Raw genomic sequence first — 15,172 nt, forward strand, 5'->3', positions numbered from 1 at the left:
AACTCACAGAGATCCGCCTACCTCTGCCTCCCGAGTGCTGGGATTAAAAGCGTGCACCACCGTCGCCCGGCCTGGTCCTTGGTTTTAGACTAAGGTTGTTAGGCTTCCCGGCATGCACGGAGCCAAGAAGCAAGCCCCATTTTATTCTTTTGCTGGGAGCTGGGCGTGGAACCTGAAGCCTACTCAGACAGCCCTTAGAGGCCAGCTCTGTGCAGCTGAACCACTCAGTCCCTCAGGGACCCTTTTGAGCAGCTACAAATCCCAAGAGTCTTTCTTTGATTCTTCGAAGCTTCTCTGCTGTGGTTTAGCTTTCAGGGTCAATGTCAAAAGAAACCACATTTGGTTCCGTTTTTACTTTGAGGGAAGAGGCATCCTTCGGTGTATTTGACTCCTTGTAAAAAGTATAAGCAAGCAGTTATGTCAGGAGGTGCATGACAAAAAGAAAAGGAAAGAAAAGAAAAAAGGAAAGGACAAATCAATATTTTTGTCAACATAGAAAGATAATGAGGGACTGGAGAGATGGCTCAGAGGTTTTTTGTTTTTTGTTTTTGATTTTTCTAGACAGTGGTTCTCTGTGGCTTTGGAGCCTGTCCTGGAACTAGCTCTGTAGACAAGGCTGGTCTCGAACTCGCAGAGATCCGCCTGCCTCTGCCTCCTGAGTGCTGGGATTATAGGCGTGCACCACCATCGCCCGGCGGCTCAGAGTTCTTAAGAGCACTGGCTGCTCTTCCAGAGGTCCCCGAGTTCAATTCCCAGCACCCACATGGTATCTCACAACCATCTACAATAAGATCTGTACATCTGTATACCCTCTCCTGGCCTGCAGGCATACATGCAGGCAGAATACTGTATACATAATAAATAAATCGTAAAACAAAGAAAGATAATGAACCCCTTGATTTTGAGAAGAATTATATAAAATAACTTTAACTTTTCAAACAGGGAACAAACTCAGGGTTCAGGCTTGGCTGCGAGCTCCTTCCCTTCCTAAGCCAACAAGCCCATCCCCAAGTCGTGTTTAAGTAGCACTTCCCCCTTGATTTTATTCACATTCCTCTCTGAGCTCTGTTTGTGGATCGAGTTGGATAACCATCTGAAAACTGCAGCAATACTTAGGTCAGAAATCTATGCAGGGTTCCTAGAAAGCAGAACGCAAACGCGACAAGAAGCGGGTGGGCTTCCCACACTTCTGTTTTCCCTTGAAGGTCGAAAGCACAGCGTCAAAAGGTGACCCGGACTTTGGAAGAACGCGGATCGTCAGCAAAGCTGGCCTCTAAGCGTTAGGAAAGTACGTTGGGATTCTGAGGAAGGAGCCTCAGGAGCTTCAGGGGTTAACGAGCCGAGGTCACATCGGCCGTTCGAAGCTCCTCCCCGCGCTGTGAGGTGAAGACTTTTGAAAATCACCCCATTGCAGACTCCTCCCCCGCCTGGAATCCTCGCCTGGAAGTGCTAGGTATGCCTCTGGCTGCTGCGCGCGTGTAGTCGCCGGCTGGCCGTGTGCAGCGCTGGTTTGCAGCAGGGACACCCTGGGACCCGCCACCCCGGGTTTGCAGCCGAGATACCGTGGGGCCCGATTTGCAGCGCGGACACAGTGGACTCTGTGAACCGAGTGGACACGAGACGCTGACGCTGAGGATGAGCACCGGGTATCTAGTGCTGCGCTGGGCCATCGCCCTGCTCCTGGCTGCTGCTGGGGCTGCAGGTAAGGCTTGCTCCAGGAGCCCTCGCGGGGTAAGGGGCAGACCCCCTGCACTCGGGGAGTCCCCGGTGATTTATTTATTTTTGAACGAGAAGTGGTGAAATGGAATCACTCATGAGAACTTGTAGTGAGGGTCCTTCCCGAGCGACTGGAAGGAGCTGTTTTGGAAAGGGGGTGCCGGAATTGTAGGGACTCAGGGTGGGCTTAGGGGAGACAGGGAGGGGTTCTCCCGGGTCAGCGGGTGAGGGTCCCCCGGAGGTGTTATGGGTCTCCCGGAGCGATGTACGTGGGAGTCGAAGAGGAGCGCTCCCGTCATTCGTTCTAGGGGGATACGCAAGCCCAGCTGCCCAACTTTGCGGCCCCTAGTCCTCTGTGTACACGACTTGGGGTCTCCACAGCTACACACCCAAATCCTGCTGCTACCGCGTGCCCGAAAGCACCGCCCCAGCCCAACCTCCCACCGCACCCCCGAGCTCCTACTGGGTGCAGCCGGAACAGGCGAGCCTCGAGCCACTCCCCTCGTCCAATGGAAGGCGGAGGGTGAGGTGCAGGGGCCTGGCTTGCGTGAGCATCCCTGTGGGGCGGGGCTCTACATCTGCGCCTGCTGGGACCCTGCAGAGTTTCCGGGAGTGTTTAGACCTTAATCCCAATCTTGTCCCAGCTTCCCTGGTCCAGTTTCCTAGTGTGCCTCAGGCCACCCAGGCCTCGCTAGCCAAGACTATCATCAGCCAGGGTGGGCCAGGGACCCAGCAAGGACTCTTGCTGATCTGCTATGCTCCCACTTTGTGAATGCGTTGGGTTTGGCTGCCCTGTAAAGTGGACTTTCCTTTTAGGAGAGGTGTTGGAATTTGGACGGAGGTTAGATGGTGTGTAATCAGGTTACAGTCCCACCCCCAACTTCTTTGCAGTTCTGGGGCTTGAACTTGACCCTGCACATTCGGGATAAATCCCTGCTTGTAAGCTGCTTTCCCAGCGTCCGTTCCCCCACCCCCTTTTGGACAGGATCTGATTTAGTCCAGGCTAGCCTATAGATCACTATATAGCTTAGAATGGCTGAACTGATCCTCTCTCCTCCTCCTCAGGAGTGTTGGGATGAAGGCCTGTGCCGTCATGCTCGGAGTTCCCAGGGAGGCAGGCACTCTACCAACTGCGCCCAGCCCCAGTCTGGTTTCTGCTCGTCTTGCAGTCAGCCTGGCTGGGACAGGAACAGTTTAAATGGCTCTTTTCCTCCTCAGAACCAGTGCAGGTAGTGACTAGTAGGACTGTAGAAGGAGTTTGTTAGTCCGCAGGGAATGGCTGTCAACTGTACAATCCCTAAAGACATCCAGCATGCCTGCCTTTAATCTCAGCACTGGGAAGGGCGGAGGCAGGTGAATCTCTGGGAGTTCCAGGACAGCAGGGGCCATACAGTGAGACCAAGTCTCAGAGCGTGTGCCAGCCGTTGAACAGGCAAACACTTGGCATTCAGTTTTAATTACAAACAAGGCTTGACCAAAGACCCTAATTTTTCCCATACATCTTTGTCTTCTTTAAGGAAAAAATGCGTTTTATGAAGTCTTGCATGAGGTCTGGTTTCTCATTGTGCAGGAAGGCCTAAGAGCCCCTGAGCTGAGCTCCCCAGACTCCCAGCCTGTCTGTCACACCTCATGCTAGTAGTGACTACAATAGCTTGCTTTGGCTTCCTGCTTTGCCTGGACCATGTGATCTGTCACCTGGCAGTGGTGGTGCAGGCCTTTTATCCCAGCATTCGGGAGGCAGAGGCAGGCAGATCTCTGTGAGTTTTAGGCCAGCCTGGTCTACAAGAGCTAGTTCCAGGACAGGCTCCAAAGCTACAGAGAAACTCTGTCGCGAAAAACAAGCAAATGTGATCTGTTGTGCACGTGCCTTCATGTTGGCCAGAGCAGATGGGGGCTGGGGTGGTGGCTCAGTTGGTGACATGCTTGCAGTGCACTTGGGAGGACCTGAGTAGGAATTGCAGGCAGCTGTCTAAGCCAGCTATGACAACCTGCTATGGCGGTGCTGGGAGGGTCCCTGGGCTAACAGGAAATCTGGTCCAAAGCATAAACAGGAGAAAGACAGAGGAAGCCATGCGATTTGAACTTCTGGCCTACACACGCACATGCACACACACATACATATGCGCGCGCGCACACGTACACACATGCACAGATCGAGCAAGGAGCTGATGTAAGTGGAGTCAAGCATGTCAGAGGGTCCTCCAAACACGGAGAGTACAATTTTGTGAGCATTGATAATGTGCCTTGGGTGTATTCATTTGTCTCCATCATGGTTCTCGTTGAATAGAATTGGTAAAAGTTTGGGTGAAGTTGGATTTTTTTCTTGTTCTTTTCAGTTATCTATTTTTGGTGACAGTTTCTCACTTTGTAGCCCAGGCTGTCCTGGAATTCCCTATGTAGTTCAGGCTTGCCTCACACTGTGGCAGTTCCTCTGCACTGGCCATTCTTTTTCTTTTTTTTTTAAGATTTATTTATTTATTATGTATACAACTTTCTGCCTCCATGTATACCCACACGCCAGAGGAGGGCGCCAGATCTCATTACAGATGGTTTGGAGCCACCATGTGGTTGCTGGGAATTGAACTCAGGACCTCTGGAAGAGCAGACAGTGCTCTTAACCACTGAGCCATCTCTCCAGCCCTGGCCTTTCTTTTTCTTATTTTTATTATTTTAGTAGGGTCTCACTGTGCAGTGCAGGCAAGTCCACCTCACTCCTGAGTGCTGGGAGCCACTCCAAGCCTTTTGAAGGGTGAGGCTCCCGTCTCTGGGTAGTTAATCCCTGCTCTTATCTCCTGCTTCCTCCAGATAAGACTCTGCAGTCTAGACACTTGGCTCTGGTCTGTACTTGGCTCTTTGGCCAAGCTTTGGTGTTCTTCCCCTTTCTGCCTTAAGTACATCAATACTTACAGCATCTGCACCTCTGGGCTTGTGAAGCAACTCCGCTTTGGATGCTGAGAGAGTGGAATTGATCAGCAAGATGAGGACCTCAGGCCTTGGTTGTTCTAGATGGTTGTTTGCCTTGGTGGTGAGTGCCTTTGCCACTGAGCCATCGTAAGCAGTCAGGCCTGAGGCTGTGAAGGACTCAGTCACTGACCAAAGGTGTGCCTGGCAAGTGTGTACTCACCTGTTAGGAAAGTGGGTGCCATAAGGAAGTTTAGAGTCACTGTGAAACACTTCTGTAAATGTCCTCACCAAGGCTGACCTCCAACCAGGCTCCAGTCTCATAACAAAGGAGACAGCCCTGACCTAGAACCAGCCCTTAGGCCCATCCCCCTTATCAAAAACCAGGCAGCTCAGGGTGACAGTGATCGCCAGGTCCTGGTCCACTATTAATTCTTTATCAGGAGAAGCATAGTTTTGGTAGGTGGGCAGGATGACCCCAGATGACAGCCTTCAGAAAAGAACTCTGGGTACTAAGAATATCTAGCAGTATCTGTGCTGTGTAAGCTAGGTTTGCAGGCTCCTGCCTGTTTCAGTTGTTCAAAGGGTAACAGGCAGGGGTCAGGACCTCAGAGCGACTTAAGGGTGACGGTGTGTGGAATGTCTAGAGAAATAATATTCAGTCCGAGGCTGTTCCCTTTTCTGCATTAGGCAGAGCCAGCCGCAGGCCATTGTTAGAGCTTTTTCCCACGATAATCTCCAGGTGCTCAAGGTGGATCTCACTAGGGAGCATTCCCAGCCTGCCCCACTTTTATATGTAGCCCAGGTTAGCATGTATCCCCGGCTGGTCTTGAACTCGTTGTATCCCTCCTGCCTCAGTGTCCGGAATGCTGAGATTACAAGTGAAAGTCAGCAGGCCTGACTGCGAGCTTGCTTGGTCATTGTTACTGGGGCGGAGCCCAAAGTGCTCTCAGTGTTAGGCACTTTCAGTGACAGCACCTCAACCTCCTTTATGTTTGTTTCCTTCCTTCCTTCCTTCCTTCCTTCCTTCCTTCCTTCCTTCCTTCCTTCCTTCCTTCCTTCCTTTTTTTGTGACAGGGTTGCTCTGTGTAACCCTGGCTGTCCTCAGACTCACAGAGATCCTCCTGCCTCTGCCTCCTGAGTGCTTATCTTGACTTCCTGGCACACCACCTGTCCTTAGTAGTTTGGGGAAGTGACTGGGTGTGCCACCCAGGATTCTTGAAGGTTCAAGTCCTCAAGTCCAGCCTGTGCTCGCTCTCTCTCTCTCTCTCTCTCTCTCTCTGTATACATACATACATACATACATACATACATACATACATACATACATACATACATACATGGAGGCCAGCCTGAACTGTATGAGGTTTTGTCTCAGAAAAGGAAAGCCTTAGAGAGCAGTGACCACCTTATTTGTGTGTGGGAAACAGAACTGAGTATTTCCCCTTTCGGTTCTTGTGGTCTTGTCATTCTTCACTTTGGAGATCTGAGGGCCAAGGCTGAGAGGTGTGAGCCTGTTGCCTGTTGATTGGAGTGGCGGGTCCTGTTTTAGCATATGCTATACAAAGTGACGGCCTTTTATGTGGTTGTATTCGTCTATAGCCCTGGTTATCCTGGACTTACTACTACTATGTAGACCAGGCTGGCCTTGAACTCACAGAGATCCACCTGCCTCTGCCATGCTGGGAGTAAAAGTGTGTACTATGCCGGGTGGTGGTGGTGGCACATGCCTTTAATTCTAGCACTTGGGAGACAGTGCCAGGTGGATTTCTGTGGGTTCGAGGCCAGCCTGGTCTACAAGCTAGTTCCAAGACAGCCAGAGCTACACCGAGAAACCCTGTCTCGAAAAACAAACAAACAAAAAGGTGTTCACCGTTACTCCCAGCTTGTTTTTACATGTCTAAGATTACATTTATTTGTTTCTCGGTCTGTGTGAGTGCTCGTGGGCTTGAGATGACAGGGGCCAGAGGAGGGTCTCTCCTTCCATCATCCGACTCCTGGGGATCAGACTCCGGTAGGCCTGACAGCAGATCCTTTACGCACTGAGCCATCTTGCTGGCCTTGTTTATTTCTCTTATTTGCTTGAGATGGGGTCTCCTCCTGTACCCCAGGGTGACCTGGAAGTCGCCGTGAAGCCTAGGATGTGCTCAAACTTGTAACAGACTTCTTGCCTTTGCCGCGAGGTCCCTAGGATGACAGGTGTTCACCCCTCCACCACACCTTCCTAATTTTTTATTCGTTTGGTTTTGTTTTGAGACAGGGTCTTGCTATGTAACCCTGGCTGGCTCCAAAGTAATGGTGATCCTCCTGCCTCCACCTCCTGAGGGCTGGCATGATGGGCTTCTACCTCATTGCCAGGTTTACGCAGTGGCGGGGGTGGAACCCAGGCTTTGTTCGAGCCCCAGGCGTGGCCTTCGGGTGTGGCGGGTATTTCCACACCTCACGCTCATTTGTATGTCATTTAAGTGAGAGCATTGGTTAATGACCTATCACCGGGGCTGTGTGGTCTGATGGGGTGATACTCCTCAGCTCTTTCCTGCCAGTGCCCCTCTGAACTTCCCTTTTATAATGATCCAACCAGTCCTGGAATTCTAGATGCCCTGCTCACCCGACCGTCCGAGAGAGTCAGTGAGTCATTTCCTTTACTGGCTGTATGATGAGTCACTGGTCCGGTTAGCACTGGGTAATGGAATATTATCGGCACACTGAACATAGTGGTACACGCCTTTAATCTAAACTCAAGAGTTCCAGGCCACCCCTAGGTACTGTAACACAGCATAGCTGAGCAAGAAGCCGGGACTTGGGAGGAGCCACTGAACCACAAAAGGGACCACTGGGGTGTGGGATTTCAGGCTAATCAACTTTCAGATTGTGAAGCTGGGCAGTGATGGCGGCTTATACCTTTAATCCCAGCCCTCTGAGTTCGAGGCCAGCCTGGTCGATGCAACAAGTTCCAGGACAGCCAGAGCTACACAGAGAAACCCTGTCTCGAAAACAACAGCATCAACAAAGAATTACTTTCAAGGTCCTGCCATCGTAGGGCTTTTTCAAGGCTTTGTTTTCCTTCCGTGCTTGCTCATGTGGTACAACACGCAGCACGTGTGTGGAAGCCAAAGGACAGCCTGCCTGAGTTGGTTCTGTCTTCTGCCACGTGGGTCTCTGGTCTAGAACTCTGGCTGGCAGTGTTGGCAGCAAGCACACTCAGCCATCTAGACTCACAGAGAAGCATTAGCAGTTTGCTGCGTCCCTCAGGGGAGCTCTGCTTTGCCTTCAGACTGGAGCAGCTCCAGGTTAGACCCGATGGCTGCAGGTTAGATCCATTGCTCTTGTAAGGGTTCAGTTCCTGCCAAGTCTGTCTGTCCACAACCACCTGTAACCCTGGGTCTAAGGGTCTGATGTCCTCTTCTGGCCTCCCTGGACACTACATTCTTGTGCACAAACCCACACACAGACACATGATTAAAAAGAATAAAAACACTTATCACAGGGCGTGGTGATGCACACTTTTAATTTCAGAACTCTGAGGCAGAGGGAGGCAGATTTTTGAGTTCTAGGCCAGCCTGTTCTATAGAGCAAGTTCCAGGACAGCCAAGGTTACACAGAGGAAACCCTGTCTCGAAGGAAAAAACAGCAAACTAAAAACTAAAAAGACTTTTCTTTGGGAGGCTGGAGAGGTGACTCAGAGGTTAAGAGCACTGACTACTCTTCTAGAGGTCCTGAGTCCAATTCCCAGCAAGCACATAGTGGCTCACAACCATCTATGATGAGATCTGGTGCATATATACATAATAAATAAAGAAATCTTTAAAAACAACAACAACAAGACTTACGTTTAGTAGCTAGGCAGGGATGGACAGAGGCTCAGCGATTAAGGAAGGGCACTGGCTGTTCCTCCATAGAACCTGAACTTGATTCACAGCGCCCATGTGAGTGCTTAAACACGTTTATAACTCCAGTCCCAGGGGATCAGACTCCCAACACCCCTACACATATAATACAATTATCTAATCAGAAATTTAAAATTACTTTAATCCCAGCACTCAGGAGGCAGAGGCCAGCAGATCTGTGAGTTTGAGGCCAGCCTGGTCTACAAAGTAAATTCCAGAACAGCCAGGGCTACACAGAGAAACCCTGTCACAGAAAAAAAAAAAATTTAAATAACAGTTTAAAAAAGTAGCCAATCATGATGCCCATACTTTATTTTTTATTGAAAATGACATTTTCTTCATGTAGTGTATTCTGATCATGCTTTCCCCACTCTCATTCCTGCAGATCTTTCTACCTCTCCAACTCCAGGCCTTTTTTCTCTCTCTTTAGAAAACAGGCAAATAAGTCACCAAACAAGAATAAAATAAAATAAATGAACAGAAACAGAAAAAGCAACAGATACACAGAATTCAAGATCTATAAAAACACATAATTGGAAAACATAAAATACAAGCAAAAAACCAGTAAAGTTAAAAAAGAAAAGAAAAGAAAAGTTTAAAGAAAACATGACAAAATCTCCAAAATCAGCATTGAATTCATTTTGTGCTGCCGTCCACTACTGGGCATGGGGTCTGCGCATCATGGTTTGTGTGCTCAGCAAGTCTCCATTGGAGAAAATTAATTTCTGTTTTGCCAGCAGTTGACACTTGGGGACAGCTTCTGGCTTAGGGGTGGTCCCATGTCCAGTTCCGCTCTCAATCCTGGGAACCCGCCTGGCTTGGAGCTGTGCTTGCTGCCACTGTCTCTGTGAGTCCGTGTGTCCATCAGTTCTGTTGTGTTTGGAAGGCCTTGTTTCACTGGTGTCTTCCTCTGGCTCTTGGACTGTTCCGTCTCCTCATCTGAAGGGTTCCCTGGGCCCCATGGGAAGAGATTTAGTCCTTAGGACTGGTATTCCGAGCTCTCTCACTCTGCACATTGCCCAGTCTGGGTCTGTGTGTGTTCCCATCTATTGCAGGAGGAGGCTTCTCTGATGAGGCTGAGGGAGACGCTGACCGGTGGGTAGAGCAGAGTGCCGTCAGGAGTCCTCTTGTTGCTGTGTTCCTTGACCAGAGCAGTAGTAGCTGCTTTCCCTCTCGGTCCCTGACCTTTCCAGTCCTAGGCTCTTGGCCGTAGTATCAGTGTCAAGCATGGCTTCTGGTCCGACAGTGCTTGGTCACCCTCAGTAACGTGCCAGTGTATCATGAAATCAGGTGACCCGTACTTTAATCCCAGCACTCCAGAGGCAGAGGCAGGCAGATCTCTGTGAGACCAACACCATCCCATTCTATATAGAATTCAAGGCCAGAACTACATGGTGAGACCGTCTCAAAATAAAACTTAAAGTTACTTAAATAACTAAATTAGATAATTTTTTTTTCTTCTGAGACAAGGTTTCTCTATATTCCTGGCTGTCCTAGAACTCGCTCTGTAGACCAGGCTGGCCTTGAACTCACAGAGATCCACCTGTCTATGCCTTCCCAGTGTTGGGATTAAAGGCGCGTGCCACCACCACTGGCAAATTAGATAAATCTTTATATTTTCTTTTCAACAGTCCAGATGTCAATGTTAAAGACTGTTTGACAGATTTTCCCTTTGCATTATTTGTTGACCCTCAGCTCTCCTTTTGGGTCTGACAAATTTTACTTGCTATGCTGGGTAAATTTGCCACTTACTGGGGTTGGCCACACTGGTGTGTGGCCAGCTTGGCCCGCTGCTGTTGAGAGACCCTTTCTTCCTCTTTGCTCTCGTAGCCCAAGACAGATGCAGCAGGAACGAGTTCCAGTGCACAGACGGGAGGTGCATCTCCAGCAAGTGGGTCTGTGACGGTACCCCAGAATGCGCTGACGGGTCCGATGAGTCCTCGGAGACCTGCAGTAAGCCGCCTCTATATGTTGGTGGAGCGAGGGATGATGCATACTGAGTGGGGGCTCTTCCACCGAGCCATGCCCCCACCTCTCCCTGGGGGGCTCTGCTGCTGTGTGAGACTCAGTGTCCTTCCAGAGCAACCCAGGAATGATGGGTTCAGTTATAAATTGAGAGGTGGGACAGAAGATGGCTATTCCTAATCCAGATTTCCAAAGTCCAAAGTGTTCTGTTCTCTGAGGCAGTGGGTTTGGAAGGCTTCACCCTGATCCCTATTCTGCACGTGGTCATGACACGGGTTCTCTAAAAGTCCTGTATGAAGTCATCTAAAGGGGCTGCATGGCTAAGCAGGCATGGGTTCCTGTGACCAACCCTCACGAAATGAATTTGATGCTTGGAACCCATATTGTGGAGGGATTCCTGCATGTTGTCCTATGACCGCCACATGTCATGCTGCACACACACACACACATCTGATGTAACTAACCGGCATTCATTTTGTGTACTGCTCCTCTTCCTCCCTAGTGTCTGTCACCTGTAAATCCAAGGAATTCAGCTGTGGGGGCCTTGTCAGTCGCTGCATTCCTGACTCCTGGCGTTGTGACGGACAGACAGACTGTGAGAACGGCTCAGACGAGCAAGGCTGTGGTGAGTGCTGCCCAGACTATGGGTGGGGTGTGTGTGTGTGCGTGTGTGTGCGCGCGTGCGCACGCATGCACTAAGGAGTCCGTCTTCCAGGGGCCCTGGGGTGTGACAGCCACCAGGAGCATTCCTAAGGGGATTCCACCTGTAATATGGTTGCTCCTTCACCCTCTCCTATGGCTTAGATCCCATCTTGAGAGACGGAGAGTGGTGACCTCAGAAGCATTTATGCAGGCAGCAAGCCCTGGCGACGGTTGCCAGGCAGCCCTTGAGTAGGAAGTGCTCGCATATGTCTGTCTCTGTGACTTCAGTACCCATGCTGAGGAAGGAGGCTTCCCCCAGCCGCTGAGCTCTGCTAAGGAGCAGGGCTGAGGTACTGAAGGCCAGTGTGCCTGCCAGCTGCTGTCCTGGTGTCATACCACCTCTCTGTGCAGCTGTGAAGACCCACGGTCCCTGAATATTATATCCGTGTACTGTGGGTTTCCCCAGACCTGTATATCTTCGGTACAGTGCCATTTATATAGTTAGCACAGTAAGCATTTGTAACAGAACCAGAAGCACTAAGATGTAACTCAGCCCTGTGTGAAAAACCCCAGGAAGGGGCTCAGGTGTGGCTCAGAGGTAGAGAGCTGATGATACTTGATCGTGTGAATGAGGAAACTGAGGCAGAGAAGGCTGTGCAGCAGTTCCCAGACCCTGGCCTGCTAACCACCACTGCTCTCCAAGCCTCTGCTGAATGGGTTGTGGCCCTTTTAAGCACAAGGATCCTGTCTACGAATGAACCCATGTGTGGTAGCCTGGGCCATGGTGTGACAGGATGCTCTTCTCCCTGTGCACACCCAGCCCCCAAGACGTGCTCCCCGGATGAGTTCCGCTGCCAGGACGGCAAGTGCATCTCCCAGAAGTTTGTGTGTGACCAGGACCGAGATTGCCTGGATGGCTCTGACGAGGCCCACTGCCAGGCCACCACCTGTGGCCCCGCCCATTTCCGCTGCAACTCCTCCAGCTGTATCCCCAGCCTGTGGGCCTGCGACGGGGATGACGATTGTGAGGACGGCTCCGACGAGTGGCCCCAGAACTGCGGGGGCCGCGACACTGCCTCTGTCCCCAGCAGCGGCCCCTGCTCCTCCCTGGAATTCCACTGTGGCAGCAGCGAGTGCATTCATCGGAGCTGGGTCTGTGACGGCAGTGCGGACTGCAAGGACGAGTCGGACGAGGAACACTGTGGTGAGGCCCTCGAAGGGAGGTGAATGGCTCTCCGGCCCCGTATGGCTGCACTGGGGCTTACCAATATGAGATTGCCTGGAAAGAAGGGTGATTTATTTCGGGTGAGGGGCAGGCTCAGTAGTTAAGAGCGCCTGCTGTCAGAGCATGAAGTCCTGAGTTTGAATTGCTCAAGGCTGCAACCCTGGTACTGTGGGATGTGAAGACAGGAGAGTACTTGGGGCTTGCTGGCTGCCAGGCTGGCTCCAAGCTCAATGAGAGACCCTGACTCAAGGGAACAAGGAGGAGCTCTGCCAGAGTGTCCTGGAGAGCATACCTGCATGTGCACATACACTGCACAGCGCTGTGTAAATAGAATTTCAGCCATAACCAAAGACAAGGGCTGGGTGTGGCAGCGTCTGCCTCTAGAAGCAGGTGTGTCTGTGAGTTCAAGAGCCAGGACAACCAGGCTCTTGTAGAGAGGCCATGTCTCAGAAAACATTGTTTTTTTCTTTCTTTGGAACAATGAGTTTTTTCGAAGGGCTGGGTCCAGGGCTTACAGAACGAGGAGTTTTTTGGGGTGGGCATGCAGCTTCAGTGGTAAGTCCATGATCATCATGCAGGGAGCCTGGCAGCAGAGAGCTCACACAGAGCGCAGCGATTGCTGAGTGCTCACGTCTGATCCACAAGCAGGAGGCACAGAGAGAGATATAACTGGGAAGGCTGAATCTTTTGAAACCTCAAAGCCTGCTCCCAGTGCCACACCTCCTCCAACAGGCCACACCTCCTCCAACAGGCCACACCTCCTAGTCCTTCCCAGACAGTTCCACCGGCTAGGGACCAGGTATTTAAACATACAAGCCAGTGCAGGCATGTCACATGTTCACACGCCGCATCGCACATGCATGAGGCCAGGGTTCAGTTCCCTGAGTGATTTATTTAAAAACGAAATTGTTAGTTGGGTGGTGGTGGTATGCAGCAGAGGCAGGTGGATCTCTGTGAGTTCGAGACCAGCCTGGTCTAGAAGAGCTAGTTCCAGGACAGGAACCAAAAAAGCTACGGAGAAACCCTGTCTCAAAAATTCAAAAAAAAAAATTATTATTGATGTGTATACTCTATGTTTTGGGCACATACATGGCACTCAGAGGACAACCTCTGAGAGTCAGTTCTCACCGTCACTGCACAGTTCCTAGGGATTGCACTCAGGGCTTTGGGCTTGGTAGCAGTTGCCTTACTTGCTGGCCTTCAAACTGCTAAGTTTAAGCTAACTGCAGAAAGGCATGGAAGGGTAGTTGGTGCTTCTTGTGACAATCACCACTCTGTCCTCCTCAGTTTTGGCCACCTGCCGGCCTGATGAATTCCAGTGTGCGGATGGCACCTGCATCCATGGTAGCCGCCAGTGTGACCATGAATATGACTGCAAGGACATGAGTGACGAGCTGGGGTGCATCAACGGTGAGCTCCACTCCCACCTGTAAAGTCGGGGTACTGCTGTTCTCCCCTGGGGGGGGGTCCCTAGCAGCTGTATCTTCCTTCCCTTTTTTTTTTTTTTTTTTTTTTTTGACACAGGGTTTCTCTGTGTAGTCTTGGCTGTCCTGAAACTCGCTTTGTAGACCAGGCTGGCCTCGAACTCACAGAGCTCTGTCTGTGCTTCCCGAGTGCTGGGATTAAAGGCGTGCACCACCACTGCCTGAAACCCAGAGCTTCATGCTAGTGGCATACACAAGCCATCCAATCCCATGAAAAGAACATTCCGGCACTTACAAAAGTCATTCTCTCTTAAGTGCCCTGAGATCAAACTCATGTCATCTGACCTGGTGGCACTTTTTCTATCTCTCCAGCTGCACGTGACATAACATGACCACACTTCAGGGCTGAGATATCAGTAGGTTGCTTGTCTAGTGTGCACATGAGCGTGCATGCTCTAGTCCCCGCATTCTGGGTGTGCTGACACATGCCTGCCACCCTACGCTGAGAGCTGGAGGCCTTGCTCACACGTTGAGTTTGAGAACAGCTCTCACTTAGAAAATTCACTGTTAGTTTTTTTTGCTGTTTGCTCTTTCAGGTTGAACTCAGGACTTCTAATCACTGGACTAGGAGTTAGTTACTCGTTACTTTTTAACTGCAGTAACTGGTTGCCAGAGCTGGGTGTGGTGTGCAGGTCTGGACCCAGACAATGGAGAGCCTGAGGCAGGAAACACACAAATTTGGGGCCAGCCTGAACCAAGTAGACCTCTGGCTAAGAAACCTGATTCAACCAAAAATTCATATCTTTGCAGCTGTCACTATAATCTCTCTTTAGGATTTTTTGTTTGTTTGTTTGTTTGTTGTTTTGTTTTTTCAAGTCAGGGTTACTCTCTGTATCTCCAGCTATCCTGGAACTTATTTTGTAGACAAGGCTGGCCACAAACTCACAGAGGTCCGCCTGCCTCTCCCTTCTGAGTGCTGTTTAGATTAAAGGTGTGCGCCACCAATGCCCTGCTCTCCAAGACTTTTTTGAACCTCCCAGCTCTCCAAAAGTTTTTTGATCCTGCAAAGTTGAAACGAGCTCTGTTTCTGTTAAACAGTAACTCTCTGCTGAACTCCCAGCAGCTAGCCAGACAGAGCCTCGCTTTCACCTCCAGCCCTGTGGGGAAAACAGCCCATAAAGAAACTCCTCACAGCAGGTGTGCTGGAACACCCTGTAATCCCAGTATTTGGGAGGCTGAGGCAGGAGGACCTCTCTAAATTCCAGTGTCCTGAAGTATAAAAGGAAGTTCCAGGCCAGAAGGACTACACAGACTCCTGGCAGGGGCTCTACCACTGAGCCACGCCCCAGCCCCTCACTGGGGGATTCTAGGCAGGGGCTCTACCACTGAGCCACGCCCCAGCCCCTCACTGG

At 50.7% G+C, this 15,172-nt stretch overlaps 1 protein-coding gene across 1 annotated transcript in view; it reads left to right on the forward strand.

Moving 5' to 3' along the window:
* Window positions 1-1,441: 1,441 nt before the first annotated feature.
* Window positions 1,442-15,172, forward strand: part of Ldlr (low density lipoprotein receptor) — a 27,119-nt gene continuing 13,388 nt past the window's right edge. The window contains exons 1-5 of the mRNA XM_005346915.2: window positions 1,442-1,702; window positions 10,335-10,457; window positions 10,972-11,094; window positions 11,932-12,315; window positions 13,624-13,746. Coding sequence (XP_005346972.1) covers window positions 1,636-1,702; window positions 10,335-10,457; window positions 10,972-11,094; window positions 11,932-12,315; window positions 13,624-13,746 — 820 coding nt within the window. The 5' untranslated portion in view covers window positions 1,442-1,635. The remainder of the gene's footprint in view (window positions 1,703-10,334; window positions 10,458-10,971; window positions 11,095-11,931; window positions 12,316-13,623; window positions 13,747-15,172) is intronic.

Source organism: Microtus ochrogaster, chromosome 5 (genome assembly GCF_000317375.1).
Source record: "Microtus ochrogaster isolate Prairie Vole_2 chromosome 5, MicOch1.0, whole genome shotgun sequence".
Taxonomy (NCBI): Eukaryota; Metazoa; Chordata; class Mammalia; order Rodentia; family Cricetidae; genus Microtus; species Microtus ochrogaster.